This window comes from Myotis davidii, unplaced genomic scaffold, assembly GCF_000327345.1.
Source record: "Myotis davidii unplaced genomic scaffold, ASM32734v1 scaffold107, whole genome shotgun sequence".
NCBI classification, from domain to species: domain Eukaryota; kingdom Metazoa; phylum Chordata; class Mammalia; order Chiroptera; family Vespertilionidae; genus Myotis; species Myotis davidii.
In genome coordinates, this window is record NW_006383012.1 from 5,895,881 (window position 1) to 5,914,946 (window position 19,066).

The 19,066-nt window shown below is 39.1% G+C and overlaps 1 protein-coding gene across 1 annotated transcript in view; it reads left to right on the plus strand.

Moving 5' to 3' along the window:
• ATRNL1 (attractin like 1) overlaps positions 1-19,066 on the plus strand; it is a 443,329-nt gene that overhangs the window by 9,137 nt on the left and 415,126 nt on the right. Inside the window, exons 5-6 of the mRNA XM_006778755.2 lie at positions 6,461-6,589; positions 8,325-8,533. Coding sequence (XP_006778818.1) covers positions 6,461-6,589; positions 8,325-8,533 — 338 coding nt within the window. The remainder of the gene's footprint in view (positions 1-6,460; positions 6,590-8,324; positions 8,534-19,066) is intronic.

Sequence of the window (19,066 nt, forward strand, 5' to 3'; positions counted from 1 at the left end):
ATGTTGGTATTGATATAGTAGAGATAAATGAGTTTTATATCAGAAATGTAGAATTCTGAATGAATATCCTTTGTTTTTTGCTGTATATAGTGTATTCTTTTAAAGTGATATGATGATGTTTTCAGAAGTATTTGAATAAATTAACACGAGTTCTAGCTGACAAATAAATAGACGGATATATATATATATATATATATAGTTGGCTTTTTATTTTGGCACAAAATGATAAAATTTACAATTTTTATAAAAAGGTTAAATTATCCTTTATGTAATGGTTTAATAAAGAAGGTTGTGTCCATCAGTTCTCAAATTTGGGAATTTTGGTTGCTTCAAAATATTTTATTAGTAGTAGTCAGGCCTAATTTTAAAACCACATAATTTTCAATATCATTTTTAAAATCTTTATGTTTGAATGTAGAAATTATAAAATGTTTTGCAAATAGGACATATATTAGGTATAGGGAAAATTATGAACATGTAGCGTAGATTTTGTGTATAAGTTAATGAATGTGATTGTTGATCAGAGTTACTCATTATTCTTTACTTTTGTTATTTACATAGTATCTTTTTTTAAAAAAAATATATTTTATGGATTTTTTACAGAGAGGAGGGAGAGGGATAGAGATTTAGAAACATCAATGAGAGAGAAACATCAATCAGCTGCCTCCTGCACACCCCGCACTGGGGATGTGCTGGCAACCAAGGTACATGCCCTTGATCGGAATCGAACCTGGGACCTTTCAGTCTGCAGGCCGACGCTCTATCCACTGAGCCAAACCGGTTAGGGCTACATAGTATCTTTTATATGTTCAGTCATTGTTACAAATTTAAACATAGATAAAGGTTTATTCCCTATAAAAATTTTCATTTTCTTTTTTCTTTTGTTGCCAATATTCGGTTTACTAGTATCAGAATGTGAACTATAATTTTTTTTGGACAAACATGTAAAGACTTGTATTTCCAAATGACTGTTTCATAATGACTCCTTGGGAGCTTAGACACAGTTCTGTGATATTATTATTGCTCAAAATACTTGTAGAACTTAATTTCTGAAATGTTTGAAAATTATATAAAGAGTAGCCATGACTAGCCCTTCATCTAAGGGTAGGAGATAGAAAATGAAGGAGAGCCTCCCGAACAGTCACATTGTAAGATAATTCATTGAGACAATTAGATGAGGTCCTGGCTTCATCATTTATTTTTTAGCAATTTAGATGTCATTCAGCTGCCATTCCTCTATTTTTATGACACTATTGACTGACCGTCATTTAGATGTGCGCCTTTTCATTTGTTTTTCCAGTGGTTGTAATGACTTTGCATTAATTAACAGTGGTCTGTTAACACTCTTACCTACCCCTTCTTGACACTGAAGGAAACTTTTGTAAGATAATTAGCAGATGGGATTTAGTATATGACCTTGAAGATAGAACCAGTGACTTCTCATTAGCAAGTGTTCCTGTTAGGTGTCCGGAGGGAGATGAAAACATCCTGCTTATTGAAAAGCACTATAGTGGGCAGTTTAAATGTCATGTAATCCACCCTGGCTGGTGTGCCTGGGTTGGATCTTCATCCATTACACCAAGAGGTGGCTGGTTTGATTCCTGTCAGGGCACATATCTAGGTTCCAGGTTTCAGGTTCCATCCCCGGGTGGGGAGGGGGCACGTGTGGGAGACAACTGATCGATGTTTCTTCTCACATCCATGTTTCTCTCCCCCTTCCTCTCTCTAAAATCAATTTAAAAAATTAAATGCCATGTAATCCTCACAAGGACCTGTGGAAGAGTTACTGTTCTCCCCATTTTACAGTTGAGAAAATTGAGCCTCGGAGAAATTAAGTTTTACATATAATAGATGGTAGGGTCAGGATTGGGACTTGATAGTTTAGTGACTTAAAAGCTAAATTGTATGTTGCAAAGAATTCAGAATCTAATTGTCCATATTATTCCAGTTGCATAAGTATTTCCTATATGACAAATATTTGATAACCCACTCAGTTCCAGAGGCTGTCATAAGCCTGGAGGGTGTGAGAAATAAGATAAAGAGTATTGCAATGACTGGATTTAAGCTAAACATCAGTTGAGTGCACAGCCCTTCATAAACCTTAGCTCAGATACCAACTGCAAGTTCAGGAGTTCCCGAGGTCACTTATACTTCTGATTAGCTGGCTACAAATTTAGTAGTGCCACTCACTATAGGTTCAGTAATTCTTTGGAATGACTCACAGAACTCAGGAAAGCACTGCTCATATCATTGTAGTTTTATCATGAAGGATAAAAATCACAGCCAGCCAAGCGAGGCGACCATAGGGAGAGTCTGGGAGGGTCATAAACAAACCATCTGTGTCCTCGGGATGTGTCACCTTCCCAGCTCACTCGTGTATCTCCATTCAGGAGGCTCACCTCAGCTACAGGTGTCAGTTTTCATTGGGCTTTTGTTATGTAGGCCTGAGTGACTGAACCATTGGACACAAGGCCCAGCTCTATCTCAAGCTCCCGCCCTCTCTCTGGAAGTCAGATTGATTTCTTGTGGCTCAAAGCTTGGACCCTTTAAATCACTGGTTGGTCTTTTTGGTGTAGCCAGCTTCCATTAACATAAACTATCAGGGCCAAAGGAAAATAACAGAGACACTCCTATCCCTTGGGAAATCCCAAGGATTTGGGGGATATATCACTACACAGTAGTTAGCCACTGGTGGCAACATGTAAATAGAGCGCACAGCACATTAAATGTTATGATCAGATTTTGAAAAGAGCACACTATGATTTCAGAAGAAGTAAGTAATTCTTCATGGTGAATTTCATCATGAGTAGAATGATAGGCAAAGTATGAGGACCAGGTAGGATGTCATTTTGATAGAGAAAAACATACACAAAGGTGTAGACACACTAAAGTATATTATAGTTTGGGATAATAGATAGTAGTAAGTGTTTTTAGTAACTTCATTATAGGTAATGTGATGGATAGGTAGGAGCCAGATTACCCACCAACAGTAGTCGGCAATATCTACTGAATGCTCATTATGTGACAGGCAGGGTGCAAGAGTGCTTCACATACATTAACTCATTGAATCCTTACAATGACCTGATATTAGGTATTGTTACTGCTATTTTATATTTTTATTTTTTTAAATTTTTATTTGTTTTTATTTTTTTAAAATATATTTTATTGATTTTTTACAGAGAGGAAGGGAGAGAGATAGAGAGTTAGAAACATCGATGAGAGAGAGACATCAATCAGCTGCCTCCTGCACACCTCCTACTGGGGATGTGCCCGCAACCCAGGTACATGCCCTTGACCGGAATCGAACCTGGGACCTTTCAGTCCGCAGGCCAACGCTCTATCCACTGAGCCAAACCGGTTTCGGCATTACTGCTATTTTAAACGAAGGATTGAGGCATAGAGAGATTCTGTGAGTGACCCAAAGTTGCCCCTCGGATAAGTGATGGAGTCAGAATATGAGGTCAGGTTTTATAATCCCTTAATCACTGCAGTATTGCTTTCTTGTTTATCACACTAAAGACATTGCACTTTGTAGGCAAGACTTTTTAGATTTTAGAGAATGGATTGGATTGAAGTCTTTGAAAAAATATTTTTATTATTTCAGAGAGGAAGGGAGAGGGGGAGAGAGATAGAAACATCAATGTTGAGAGACAATCATTGATTGGCTGCCACCTGCATGCCCCACAACTTGAGCCCACAACCCGGGCATGTGCCCTGACCAGAAATTGAACCATGACTTACTGGTTCATAGTTGAACGCTCAACCACTGAGCCGTGCCAGCTGGGCAGCTTTTCTTTTCTTTCTTTTTTTTTTTAAATTGTGTGCTGGACAATGATGTGCTGGGCATCATGTTTGTAAAATCATATGTAGCAATAATTTGAGATCTGAAAGATACTGTAGTCCTACAGAGGGTGCCTAAGGATGCTAGCAATCCACAGTCAACTGAATCCAAATTCAGGTATTGAGGGGATTCACGTCCAAGCTGTAGGGTGGTCCCCTGGAGGCCCTGTCTTTTATTGGTTCACTTTTAAACGGCATTTAAATATATAAAATAAATATCAAAAATATAAACGTTTGTTTTACTATGGTTGCAAATATCAAAAAATTTCTATATGTGACAGGGCACTAGGGTTTTTCAAAATGCTGACACGCCGAGCTCAAAAGTTCGCCATCACTTACCTATTTCCTTAGCTCTTCAGCCCTTACTTCCAACTTTGAAATCAGCAATGCCTATGAGGAGAAATGGCCCTCTTGCCTGGGCTCACCCTCTTAGTTCTCCAGTGCATTCAGGCAGATTTGTTTGTTTTTATATAATTTGTCATTTTTCTAGCTGACGTCAGTGGCAGGGCTGGTTGGTCCAAATTGCTTGTGCTGTGCAAGAGGTGGAAGCCCTTATTTATTTAATGCTTTTAACACTTACAAACAAACAAGCAAGCAAATAAATCTGTTCTTTTCATCTGTTTCAGAGAGATTAACTATTTTTATTATAAAGGCATGGGAGTGTTATTTTTAGCAGTGTACTCATTTTGATATCTCACTGGGACAATGAAAAATATATATGTGCAACTAAGATTGGTGTTATAACATTTGAATTCTATGGACAGTCTCCCTTTAAAATTTTTTGTTCCTTCTCAAACATAAGCTAATAGATGTAATAATTATTGTTAAAGCATCAAGAGTGGATTACTCTGTTTGCTTTTGAGACTGCATTTGCCAAATAAATTATTTGACTATAATATTTGCTGCAGTCTTTTCGCAGCAAGGGTTCAGGAATCTAGAGACGGGGCTGTGGCATAATTGAAGAGACTATATAAAAAATATAAATTTGGAAGGCATTGGGAGAGCCAGACGGATACCTACTCTCTAGTGGAGTGGTTTGCTGACTTTTCTGTCCCCTTTGCTTTTATTTACTAGAATATACATATGCCCTTTAGCAAAGCAAACACACATATCAAAGGTAAGATTTGGTAAACAATAAAGGATTATCAAGTTAGGGGAACTTCCTTCAGCTGTTCAGCCAGCAGCAGGTAATAAATAATAGGCAGATTTTCAGCCCTGCTGAATATCAAAGTACATCAGCCTTCTGAGGGACTTCTCACATTTATTATGCTAACTATTGTTGGTCTTTGCCTCCAGCAATATTTTATTTTGTTCTGCCAAATTTGAGGTAATCCGTTCCTGGTGGTGACCAAATGCTGGCTTAAAAGTCATGTAAAGGAGCTGACTCCTTGGAGTGGGGTAATTTGTTGTTAGCAGCTTCTTTTCTCTCAGATTGCATGTTTCCACAGACTTAAAGAGAGTAGTGTGGTATAAGTAAATGAAGATCTGGATTTTCTCCAGGAACAAATTGGCTTAAAAAAGAAGTACCAGTTATTAACTTTATTTCTTACTTTTGCACATTTATATCCCCCACAAGTTTGTTTTCTTTTGTGTGCGTATGGCCTTGAGTGAGTAACAGTATATTTGCAATAGTTCTGTATTAATATAATTTGTATGAGCATGTAAAACTTTAAAGAAATATAAAAAGTATATATTCTTACTGGTAGATGACCTAAAATACCTGGAGTAGTATATTGGAAGCGGACAACTTTAACGAGGATGTCATTGCAGTCCCTTAGCTCGTGTGTGGTGTTCCTTCTAGCTTCACCAGAATTTTTTTTTTTAGGATTTTTATAAAACTTTATTTGAATTAAACAGGGGACACACATGGAAGCAAGATCTCAACAGATGGAAATAAATGCTACCAAGAGTATGACAGTTGTCAATTTTTTTTTTTGTGCACTTGAATTTATTAAGGGGTGTAAGGAAGATTACAGAAAGTGGAAAAAATCAAGGCAGGGATCATTATCAAAAAAGTGGTTGCCAACCTTTCAGACCTCATGGACTACCAGTGGTCTGCGGACCACCGGTTGGCGACGGCTGATCTGAAAAACGACACAAGGCGTAACATTAAAAAAAGACTATGGGTAAGGAGGAAATGGGCAGTTATCGTTTAAGGAGTACAGAGTTTATGTTTGGGATGACGAAAAAGTCCTGGAGATGGATAGTGGAGACGACTGCACAACCTTTTCACCAGAATTTTTAACCAGGGGGAAAAAAGTAAAGCCACCGCTCACTTGGAATACCAAGGTCGCTTTAAGTGCAGGTTTTATATGACGTTAACTAAAAGACCATCTTAGAGTATTCGGACAGGGTGGTAGCAGGACAAAGGGAGAGATGGGGCATTACAGTCCAAACAGTGAGAAGAAAATCGGAGTGTGGTGGCCTCAGAGTGGGTGTGAGCGTGCCGGCTGCTGTACAGGGGATGGGCTGAGGACCCGTTTTAGCTCTGTTCTTCTAGTTCGCCCATTCTCATGGAGATTCTGAGTGATCCTGACAAAGATATTGTTGAGTATGTTTTATGTGATTGACCGTCAGATGTATACTAATACACACAATGTTTAATTTTCCTCTCTCACAGTGGTTTGATAGTCCCCGAGATTCGGGGAAATGAAAGTGTGCCTGAAGTCGTTACAACGTCCGGCTACGCACTGTTACATTTTTTTAGTGATGCTGCATATAATCTCACTGGTTTCAACATTTTTTATTCGTAAGTAATTTTACTGAAATATCATATTGTAAGGATTTTTATAATTTGACTTCAAAGAGTTTACTGTTTGTTTTTGTAGATATATATGAGGAGCGGGCTAGTGTGTGACATTTCAACATCATAAGTGACATCAAATATTAATAACATGCCTCAGAATCCTGTCTGAGCTCACATTAGGATTAATCCTAAGTTTCGGGACAATGGGAGCACGTTAAGTTTGTTGAAAATTAATTATGAAATTTAAAATTATTGGTAAATGATTAAGTGAACAAATATTAACTAGGGTAACGTTTCTCGTAGCAGGAACTCCTCTGCCCTCCTGTGCTCCAGGTGTGGGCTGTGTTCACAGTCCTCTGTATCCAGACCAGACTGGATGCTCTGTGTACACTCTATTCTTTATTTCTCACCCCAACAATTCTGACATGTGTGCATTTCCCCTGTTTTACACAGGGAGGAATTGAGTCTTTCATAGATAAGGTAATGACTATATCACTGTTTCCTCTAAAATAAAATATGTATTAAGCATCTACTATGTGTCTGACACTATATCCATTTAAAAAAAAATCTTGGAGTCCAAGGGTGAAGGGAAGTAGCCAGAGACACTTTCTAATGCCATTACTAGAACAGCACAGAGGAACTCCATACATTTTCTCCCCTTTTCTTTACAAGTGTAGAGAATTTTTCATCGGGAATAAAACATTCTAAATATCTTGAATCTGCAATTTATTATAGAGTTGATTTGTCTCAAGTATGTATACAAGGGAGAATAAATATTCAATAGACTCTTTTAATCAGTTAAGAGCCTTAAAATAATATTTGACAAACATCTCATCCTATATAGTAAAAGGGTAATATGCAAATTGACCCTAATGGCAGAATGACCAGAACGACTGCTCGACCACTCACTATGAGGCACACTGACCACCTCTTGGTCCCTTTCCCTGGCTGGCAGGCTCCTATCACCCGATGATGAACGGGGAACTGGGGGTGGATGGCAGGCCACATGGGTAGCACCAGGCCAAGGCTCCCACCCTGCCAGTCGCCCCTCCCCCCCCGCCCCACACACAGAGGGCGACGCACAGCAGGGGTGGGGCTGGCGAGTGAGCAGGAACGGCCGACCTCTTGATCCCTTCCCCTGGCTGTTAGACTCCAATCGCCTGATGGTAAATGGGGAACTGGGGTGGGTGGTGGCAGGGGGCAGGGCCAGCTGCAGGCAGCCGGGGAAGATGGCCCTGATCGCAGGCCAGGCCTAGGGACTGTACCTGAACATGAATTTTGTGTGCCGGGCCTCTAGTTTCTGTATAACAGTGTATAGATGGTAGCATGCTATTTAAATATTATACAACCAAATTATATCTTGGTTTCTCATGTAGCTTCAAGTATTTATGAATTTAATTTTTTTCTGTAAAATATATATTCAAAACATCTGCATTCTTAAGCCTTTATAGAGCATTGTATGTTTAACTACATGTATCTGCAGATGTTGCTTGTGTAGCCCTCGGAAGTTTGACATGTCTGTGGCCATATAAACTCATTGAATGAACTAAGGCCAGTTGAAAATAAATGTAACTGAATTGCATTAGGGGTAAAAGGGTACAGAATAAAAAGTTGACATCACATTGTGAAATTGTGTTAAATATATAAGAAGACATACAGTTACAAAGCCTACAAAATATCAACCAGACTTCTTTTTCAGTTTTCTTGAATTTGAACATATATGAATTATGTTTTACAGAATCAACTCTTGTCCTAACAATTGCTCTGGCCATGGGAAGTGTACAACGAGTGTCTCCGTTCCAAGTCAAGTATACTGTGAATGTGATAAATACTGGAAGGGCGAGGCCTGTGATATTCCCTACTGTAAAGCCAATTGCGGCAGTCCTGACCACGGGTACTGTGACCTCACAGGGGAAAAACTGTGTGTCTGCAATGATAGTTGGCAAGGTAAGCGTGCATGGTGTCATGGATTTGGAAACGGATTCATATGTCTAATAGATTAACACGAATCTACACTCGTCTGTTTTGCTTTAGTTTGCAACACCCTGATCTCATTTCTTTGTTTTGTTTTCTGAATGTTCAATTAATAACTCAATAGTTTGCTTCTTCAAAATACTATTGGTTTAGATTTTGTCTATATGCTGTTTTGAGAATCCAGGGGAGTAATATAAGAAGCTCTTTTTAAATTGTAGGTGTGTGATTGTTAGGATATTCTGTGATTTTTTTGTTGCCCGAATTTAACACGTGCTGCATTCAAATTTGATTTGTGATGTCTAGCAGTTTATTGCAAAAAAAATAGATGCCTATATCTAAAGTTATATTTTAGGAAATACTGCCCTCCTGTGGCTATTTTAAAAACTCAGCATATTTAAAAAGTTGATGAGTAAAAGGAGACATGCTAGTATGTAATACTTTAAACAATAAAGAATTTAAATAAAATAAAACAAACAAAAATAAAGAGTATTTCAGCTGCTTATTGCAAAAGATTCCCGAGGAAGCATTTCTAAATAATTTTTATAAATATCATTAAAGATTACTTTTGGACTACGTTGAAGAGTTTTAGTCCACCTAAGTATTTGAGTGTAAAATAATAAATTTTGTCATTATGGAATTAAATGAAGAGATAGGTCTGTTATTCCTACACCCACCCATCTGTAGCTTACTATGTGCTAATTATATTTACATATTGAGAGATTGCTTTGTGCAAACATACTAATCCTGTTTATAAGGGAACTTTGGATACGTATTAGGAAGTGACATGTTCACCCGTTAAGATATAGTCGTAGTAATAAGCAGTAGTTGCTATCAGACCTATCTAAGGAAAAACCAAAGGGAACGTGGTTCTCATAGTCGTATTCATCATTCTTGAGAAACATTTTAAAAACGTGCTCCTGAGTATGCTGAGTACTTCAAGGAATTATTAAGCTCTGTATAAATTATGCCCATCTTCAACCCATGTTATCTCATAAAAAAATCAGCTACTCCAACCACACAAAATACCAGTGATTACTTACTGAATTGAATTTGATTGCCTAGTATGATTATGACAGATACAAATTTCTTAATGTTATTTAATTATAGGGCCGTGTCTCTTATCAAGTGGCTATTTTAATAATTTGTGACCTTCCTTCTCCTAAAAAATACCTGGAGGTTATCTTTTTCTTTTCATTTCAGTCTTGAAACTAAAAATAATCTTCTTTTCTAAGGAGAGAATGGTGTATCAAGAATATATTTGAATTAAGACTTGAGACGTACAGGTATAGCTTATACATGTGCTTTTCAAACTGCCGGTCGTTCTTCATTGTATTTCACCAGCCTCGGAAACACAAGGGGACACTTACTTCATACTGTTCTCTGTGGACATATCTGGCCTTTTTTGTTTTTTACTTTTATTAACTCTTTGAAACGCTGTATTTTTTTTCTTTTGGTTTGTCATATAGATCTGGTTCAGAATATTATCTTTTGCTTTTCTGGCTTCGGTTTATTGGCCTTTCGCATTTTATTATTCTCCTCAGTAATGCCTCAAATAATAAACATTCCCGATTTTTGTATGTCTATAAGCAAATGGAAATGGGGATGCAAAAGCAGTGATAATAGGAATAGTGTTATAGAGAGACACATGTTGTTTATAATTGTGAAATACGATAGGTATCAAACACAGTCTGTACTGGTACTGATCCTTACCAATGACAGCCTTGGTCTCTGAGCTGAGAGCTGGGTGTTTGAGCGGGGGTGCTTGATGAAAGGGAGATTGTGCTTCTTTCGGGACAGGCCATGTGTAGACCGGTCCTTTGAGCTTCAAACCCAATCCCCGACTGAGTCTGTGTTTAAGGAAGTTGGGATTATGACCAAAGTTATTAGTGGGAAAATGAGGTTTTTAATTCAGAGATGTAGAATGTGGAGGAATCACGGAGGGAAAAAAAGAGATTTGTTTCCAGGACATCTGGGGAGTGATGACAGAACTAGAGATATTTGAAAATGAGAGCTAAGGAGACACGCTTCTGAGATTCAGAGTCCGGCAGTTTTTTGTAATGTGTTATTTGAAACCGGATTCTTTGGGTTAAAAAACAACAGATTGTTGCTACTGCTATTATATTTTAACTAGAGGCCCGGTGCATGACATGCACTGGTGGGTTGGGAGGGGTGGGTCCCTTCAGCCTGGCCTGCACCATTACCAGTCTGGGAGCCCTTGGGAGATGTCCGACTGAAAGCTCAGGCCCGCTTCCCACCACTGCCACTGTGCTCGCCAGCCGTGAGCCAGCTTGTGGCTGAGCGGTGTTCCCCCTGTGGAAGTTCAATGACCACCAGGGGACAGCTCCTTCGTTGAGCATCTGCCCCCTGGTGGTCAGTGCACGTCATAACGACCGGCTGTTCCGATGTTCAGTCAATTTGCATATTACCCTGTTATTATATAGGATCTTTTATGTTGGTTAACTTTAGTTGTTCTGTTTGGATCTATGCTAATATACAAAACAGTGCTGTGTCCTAGAAATTGAGATTCTTTTATGAGAACACAGAGGAAAAGCCTAGCTTGCTGTCAAGTCTTGAATTCCCTTCCTAATATTTCTGTATGCTTGTCCCACTGGTCCTCACATCTCGTTTTCTCAGGTTGGTTTGACTGTGAACCCCCTCCTAAGACTGCTGCTCAGCCTACACTCTACTTTCCCCCTGAACTTTCTCATCTAACTCTTTCTTTCCTAACTATCTGCTGTCACTTTTTAAAAGCATTTGAAGCATTTTCCCAGATCACACAGAAGTATATATTAAGGATAGAAGCACCATTAGAGTCAATTGTCCCCCCCTTCCTGTAGAAAGCACTTACAAAACCCTAAAACAAAAGTACCAGAGAATATAGAAAATACTAAATGTGGCATTTTGAAAAGCACACAAGTTCATTGTCTGATGTTTACTTTTGTCATATATATATGTGGCAATAATATATGCATATTAAAGAGATTACTTAATCTCTTTAATATGGGGACCTTTGTGGACTCACCAGCTTCTGTGACATTTTTCACATAATAAAGTTTGTAAACATCTTATTAAGTCAAAGGAGGGAAAAAGGCAACTTTGAGAAGCCTTTATGTTCATACTAGTGACCCGTCATGTGAAATCGCGCAAGACCCGGGACCCCTCCTTCCCCGCCCCCCTACCCCATGCCATGGGACTGCCTCGAGTCCTGAAGTCTCACCCCACGTGGCTGGTGCACTGCGGGATGGCCTCAAATTCTGGAGTGCCGTCCCTATGCCCCATCTCTGGGCCATGTCAGAAGCCGCTGGCCCTCACCCCCGTGGTGTGCACTCGGGGCTGCGGAAACCCCGGCAGAAGTTGTGCAAAGTGGCTGCTGGCCCTGCCTCCACTGTGCCTGCCGCCATCTTGTGATGGTGTTACGGTGGGAGGGTCAATTTGCATATCACTGCTTTATTATATAGGATGTACAGAATACAGAAGAACATTTAATTTCAAAGTAGACTCCATACCTAGTCAATTCCACATCACTGGCTGCGGGTTTCTCTCTTTTGCATACCTTAAAAAGATCTGAATCACTGAAGTTTTAACTATAAGCAGCAGAAACAACTCTGTCTCATTTGAGCAGAGATGTAGTTTTCTGGAAAGTATAGCAGTGATTAGTTCCCAGCATTCAAACTTCCATTCTTTCTAATAATTGTCCTCACCCAGTGTGTTTGGCTCAGCACATGGCCTCCCAGCTACAAACCACATTTCCCAGCCTTCCTTGCAGCTAGTGTGGCTGTTGTACACACTGTTGATAAGCTGCCTTCTGCACGCCCCCTACTGGGGATCAAGCCTGTAGCCCGGGCATACGCCCTGACTGGGAATCAAAGTGTAACATCCTGGTTCATAGGTTGATGCTTAACCACTGAGCCATGCCGGCCGGGCTAAGCAACTTATTTTTGATTCTCTGAATCTGCACCCTCACTCATACGCAGGATATTGAGTGGCTCACCAGGAGGATGGAAGGCTAGAGAAACCATGGTTGGAGAGGGGCAGGCATGGAGAGAAGCAGTTCTAAGGTGTCCCCACATCTTTGTGTCACGTGGGAAGATTTGAAATCCTGCCGGGTCGCATCTGCTGGGCTAAACCTAGGTTGTCTTACCTGTGCCATGGCTGCCTCGAGAAACAAATAGAGAATTTAACTTTCCTGATTGGTGTAGTGCGAAGGGATCCTGTTTCTGAAACAAAATTCACATAATGAGAGATTTTCCCAGACAGATGATTGGAATCTTCTGAACAAATACATTTACATAAAATATTTAAAGTGTAGATCATCATCATCATAATTGACAAGGAATGGGCTCAGTGCTTCTCTCTCGTCTACATGGAAAAACTTAGCAACGTGAAATTCATGGTAAGATTGGACAGGTTGAAAAGACACAAACCAGCAGTCTTCTGGGGATGATTTTTTCTTAATCCACTACAGCAAAACTTTCCCCCTTATTCTATAAAGGTGCAAAACAGGTTCCCATCTTCTCTATACTAGATAGTCACTTAACCATTTGAAGATGCTCCCCGTTCCTTTCCTGTTCCAGATGTCCTGCTCAGTGCTATCGTTCATCCTTTTTACTGTCTGTAGAATATTCTTTGTGTTTCCACTACTCCTTTTCAACCGAGCCAGCTCCGACACAGTTCTCGTATGAGGACTGGTGTTTTCAGCCTTTAAATTATGTCACGTTGTTTGATAGTTTCGTGTGGTGCCTCTAATTCTTCATTTAAAGTCACGCTTTACTTGGACTTATTTCAGCTTCCTGCATGTTCCCCCTCCCTTACTATTTCAATGCCGTTCTCATTTCTGAACTTCCTCCTGGAATAGCCTCGCCCCATAAACATTCTAAGACCAGGGTAGGTCCCCCAGGTATATGCTTTCATGGGCCCCTAATTAATTTGTAGCACCTGTCACATTTCGGTTTGTGCGATCCTTTGATTATCTTTCCTACTGGTATGTGAACTCCATGAGTGAAGAATGACTATGTTTTGATCACCTTTGTGTCCTCAGCACTTTCTGTAGTCCCTGACATATAGTCAATTTTTTCCTTTTTTGATGGAATGAATTAGAGATGTGTTAGATTGCTAGTGCCGTTCCAGATAGATGTTTTAGACTAATATCCAGGACATTATGTCATTTGCTTGACATAGAAAACGTAATTTTAAATGTTGAGAGAAATGAGAGAATTTGAGCATCTGGTTCTTGGGCCCTTTGTCTTGTATTTGTTGCAATGCTTTGGTTTTAAATTTTAACACTTGCCATCGGGTGGCAGTATTGGCTACTAGAACACACTTCAGCTCCACAGCATTATTCAGGTTGTAAAAACGTCGTAATTTTGTTTGTTTTAGAAAAATAGAAACTCAAATGCATAAATATTTTAATCCTAAAGAAATCTTTCTGGGTTAGTCCTATAACATGTTAGGACATAGTTAGTTATTTCAGGATAATATATAAGAACCCTGGGTCCCAACACAGTTCACACCTAGGTTCCATTCTTTTAGAAGTTTCCTTAATTCCTGAATACTTACGGCCACTTGTTTTGTTGCTTCTGACTTAGATAAGCAGGATAAGTAAACCCTGCTCCCAATCCTAGCTAACTCTGTTTGTCATTTTCAACCAATCGGAAGGAAAGTCTGCTGAGCTTTGTTTTAAGCCTTCCACAGTTGGAAAATAATAAGTTGGAAACCACTGAACTTTGCTGATAGAAGGGCAGTTTCTTTTCATCCTATAATAATACCAGAGGCCCAGTGCATGAAATTTGTGCACTGGGGGGGGGGGTGTCCCTCAGCCTGGCTTGCACCCTCTGCAGCCTGGGAGCCCTCAGGGAGCGGAACTAAGCTGTCAGTCGGACATCCTTAGCATTGCCGCAGAAGTGGGAGAGGCTCCCGCCACCATCGCTGCATTCGCCAGCCTGTAAGCCCGGCTTCCGGCTGAGCAGTGCTCCCCCTGTGGGAGCGCACTGACCCCCAGGGGCAGCTCCTGCATTGAGCATCTGCCCCCTGGTGGTCAGTGCGTGTCATAGCCACTGGTTGTTCTGCCAGTCGATTTGCATGTTGGCCTTTTATTATTTAGGATAATTGATCTAAACTGTAAGAACCAAGTATTCTTGGGACATATCAAATCTAATGTTTACCACTCACACAGTTCATTGTTCTTTAAAATTAAAATATTTTCAAAGTAGATGTAGACATTTAAAAAATACACATTAAAATGGATTCCTGGCCTTTAGAGATTGGGTTTATGGCCTAAAGAATGTTTAGAATGGAGCTTGAAACAAAATAAAATTTCTCTAATGATGTTAGAAGATAGGACTCTTGCATTGTTGTTATCCTATTTTGCCTGTTATTGGAGCACTTCAGATTCATTACAAATATTAAATCCTAAGACTATTTCTGGAATGTTACAGGTAAGTTACATATACTGCTCTTAAAATCTCCTTTCTCAGCATATTTCTCCCTTCTGTTAGTGATCTAATTTCTGTTTAGGAAATTGCCTTTCACTCGTTGAGAGTAATCTTGATGGTATGAGATTTCTAGATACCTGACTATTTTAATCTCAGTTTTTCAGCTTCTTTTTAGAATTCTCTGAATTTCTCCATATTTTTTTAATAAAGTCCCATTTTTCCTAGCCAAAATTAGTTTCTGTGGCTTAAAACCAAAGAAATCTAACTGATATCCTAAACCTAGGGATACAGTTAGAGAGTATATATATATATATATATATATATATATATATATGTATATATTTTTTTCTGTTGTTAGAGTTATTTAAAGTAACAGAAGTATATCTAAGGTGTAGAGTTATTTACAGAAACACAGCCTAACAACCTGCATTTGATATTATTTCATAGGTAGCAGTATTTATGTACATTTTTAATTGAGAACTGCAAAAAGATAGATAAAATTTGGTCTTTTACATATGTGCCTTGATAGAAAAGCAATATATATTTTCTCATGATGGCATAAATTAAATATGAATTTGAAGGTATGAGCCAAAACTGTCAAAAAGAAGTCTCAAATTCTGGAGTAAGATTTTTCTCCCTGAACATCCCTGTTTTGACTGGATCACATTTTGGTTTCTTTACCTACTTTAAATGATATAAGGAGACTCCACTCAGACTCTTTCTTGCTTTCAGAGATCAAAGCCTGCTATTAAAATATTAATCAGTAAATATTTATCTCATTGTTGGAGGAGATAAAATTTTATTGCTAGGTTTTCCATTCTGCATCTTTGTACTTAGCAGTTGTAGTTTTTCTAGTAACATTAGACATCAGTATATTCATCTGTTCATAAATGTGGGGAACCTTAGGGGAATTACTGTTTCACTCACTTTAAGTCATTGCATTTTTTATCCTTCTTTATGGAAACAAAGTTATTTTGTGTAAAATAAATACAATTTTTGTACTGATTTCCATTTCCATGATAAAATCAATGATAGATTCCTTTAGAGAAACTTTTCTACTGTAAAACAGTTACAGCTTGTAGTTATAATGTGGGGAAGGAAGAAAGAATGTAATTCAGTAGTTCTGGGATTGCTTTGGAAAACCTTTCAAACTTCGTAGTACTCTCTTTATTCTAGGTTTTGTCTTCGGCAATTATTTGCCAGTTGGATTTGTGATTATACGATTGATTTTTTTTTTTTTGCTTGAAATTTTACTTTTTTGGGGGACAAGTATATTTATAATATCTGATAAGACTAGTCTTTATGAACCTATTTTGCCTGTAGACTTAACTATACTTAGTATAATTGTGTATAAAATGAGGGGATTTACTTAATAATAACAATTAAGTTACTGTTATGAAGCTTTTGTTATAGTATTAGGTATTAAGTACAATCTCATTTTATCATCACAGAATCCTCTATTCTTCTAGGAATGATCTCCACGATTAAACTGAAGCTTGGAGGAGTGAACTCATCCTGCGTTTCACAGTTAATAAGTGGGAAATCTAGGTTTGCTGCCTGCTCATGCTCCTAACCTTTTATAGCTCTAAGGTTCTATTCATTCATTCATTCAGTCGTATACACTGAGGCCAGTCATGTTGGGGTTGAAAGCTATATTAAGGATTTTTTATATTAAGTGTGATGGGAAATTATGGAAAGATTTCGAATAGGGAAATGATAGGAGTGCATTAATAATTCTAGTTATTCTGGTTGCCTTGTGGAACAAGAGTGGAAATAAAGAGACCCGTGTGGAGACTGTTGTAATGGTCCAGGTCAGAGTGGCTGGTGGCTTGGAGTAGGGTTAGTTGTAAAGGAAGAGATCAGTGGCTGGGGTCTGGTAGAGGTGATAGAATGTAAAAATACTTAGAATTGTAAGGTAGGGATACTCAGACAGTCAGAATGGGTGCTGACCTTGGGCCTGGAGCAGGGTCCTGGAGGAGATGTGCTAGCCATTAGTTGTCCATTGTGGGGAGGTTTGTGGTCTGTGTTACCTTCGGAGGGGCCAGGGCAGCTGGGAAGGGAAGGCAGCACCCACTTCATTGAAGCATTTCCACGTTTGAACAGTCACAAAGGCTGTGTCCCTGCATACTTCATGGTGTCAGCCCAGGATTTATTGCTGGATTGGGTTTGGGGTGTGGGAGGAAGAGAGAACTCAAGGTCTTTGCCCTGAGCAACTGGGAGAATGGGTGCCATTTACCGAGATGATAGACATGGTGAAGGAGCAGATTTGGGAGAGAAACGTCAAGATTTTAGTTTTGGATGAGTTAATTTTGAGATGATCATTAGACACCCAAGTGGAAATGTCATGAAGGCAGTTTGACTTCACGTCTGGAATTTAAGAGAAATTGTGGGGCTGGAGATACACAGTTCAGTGTGATCTGTGCATAATTCTACATTCTTTCCCCACAAGATCTGTCTCTCTGCAGCCTGTCACTAATGCCTGAAGTTACAGCATTAGAAATTCATTTATGCTGTTTGGATTATTAAACTACACATAACCCGTGGAAAAGGTGGCATATTAAATCTTTATGAAAACCCACTGTGATGTGAATCATTTTATGACATCCTTTTCGAGGCAGCCGAGGTCTGCCTACCGTGGGGAGATTCCCATGCTGATGGATGGAAGTGGTGCAGGGGTCACGCAGAGAGGTTGCCTCAGAAGGCTTCCCATGACATGTTTATAAAAACGGAGTCCTGGGTCTGGCCTGTGTTGCTCAGTGGTTGAGCGTCTCCCTACAAACCTGGACGTCACAGTTGGATTCCCCGTCGGTCTGGGCATATTGCCCAGCTTGCAGGCTGGATCTCCAGCGGGGGGCGTGCAGGAGGCAGCCAATCAGTGATTCTCTGTCATCATTGATGTTGCTATCTTTTTCTCCCTCTCGCTTCCTCTCTGAATAAATGAAAAAATGTATTTTTAAGAAAAGGGAGTCTCAGATGGCTTTAAATTTAGATTTCAATGTTTGATTTTTAATGCATGGTGAAGGCTTTGTGTTTATAAAGCTTTATATTCATTTGTGTTCTAAATTAATATTCAGTTTGTAAATTTACATTTCAAATCATTTGTCATAGAATGCAGAAAGCTACAAATTAAGACATTCCATCTGCCTTTAAACTTTTAAGTTCTATTCATAAAACTTCCATTCTATTTATAAGCTTATGAGAGTAAAAGAAAATCTGTAGAGTTTGGCTATAGATTGTTTCTTTTAATGATCTCTAGAAGTTACATAAAATGTGGTAGCAAAAAAGATATAAGAAGAATATTGACTGCTATTTTCTTTTGTGTAGAAAAATGAGAGTCATTTTAGATTACAGAATAAGATTTAAAAAAATCTTTGTAATTCTGTTTCCTATATTAAGTAATATTTACTTTAAATAAATTAATTATTAGGTATCAGTTTCCAATAACTTATACAACTTACCATTTGGCGGTTACAGTTCTGAAATTGGTTTCAGTGGGCCAAAGTCAGGGTGTTGTCAGGGCCACACCCCCCTGAAGGCTTGGAAAGAACCTGCACCCTGGACTGTGCCAGCTGCTAGAGCTGCAGTGCCCACCGCTCTCCCGGCCTCCTTTCCCTTCCTCCCTCTTCAAAACGTGCCGTCCAGGGTCCTGCATCAGCGGCCATAGCTTTTTCTTCTGTGGTCACATCGCCCTCTCTTTGTAGGACACCTGTGTTTACTTAGATAATCCAGCAGAAACTGCCCAGCTCAAGATCCTTAATTTAATCACATCCTCAAAGCCCCTTTGCCAGATAAGGTGACATCCCCAGGTTCCAGAGATTAGAACTCGGCTATCTTTGGGGGCCAGTACTCAGCTTTCCACAGCCTTGCTCTGAAATATTTTGCTGTAGTGAAGATTTCATAAAGATATTACTGATTTCAATATATCCCCAACTCTCTTAAGAATTTTACATGGCGGTAATCCCTATCAAATGGTGTCAAGAAATACCCTGGTATTATTTGACTGCATCTGACTCTGTGCTTTCAGATGTTAACAGTTTTTAACATTCTATTTACAAAGAATTTCAAATTTATAGAA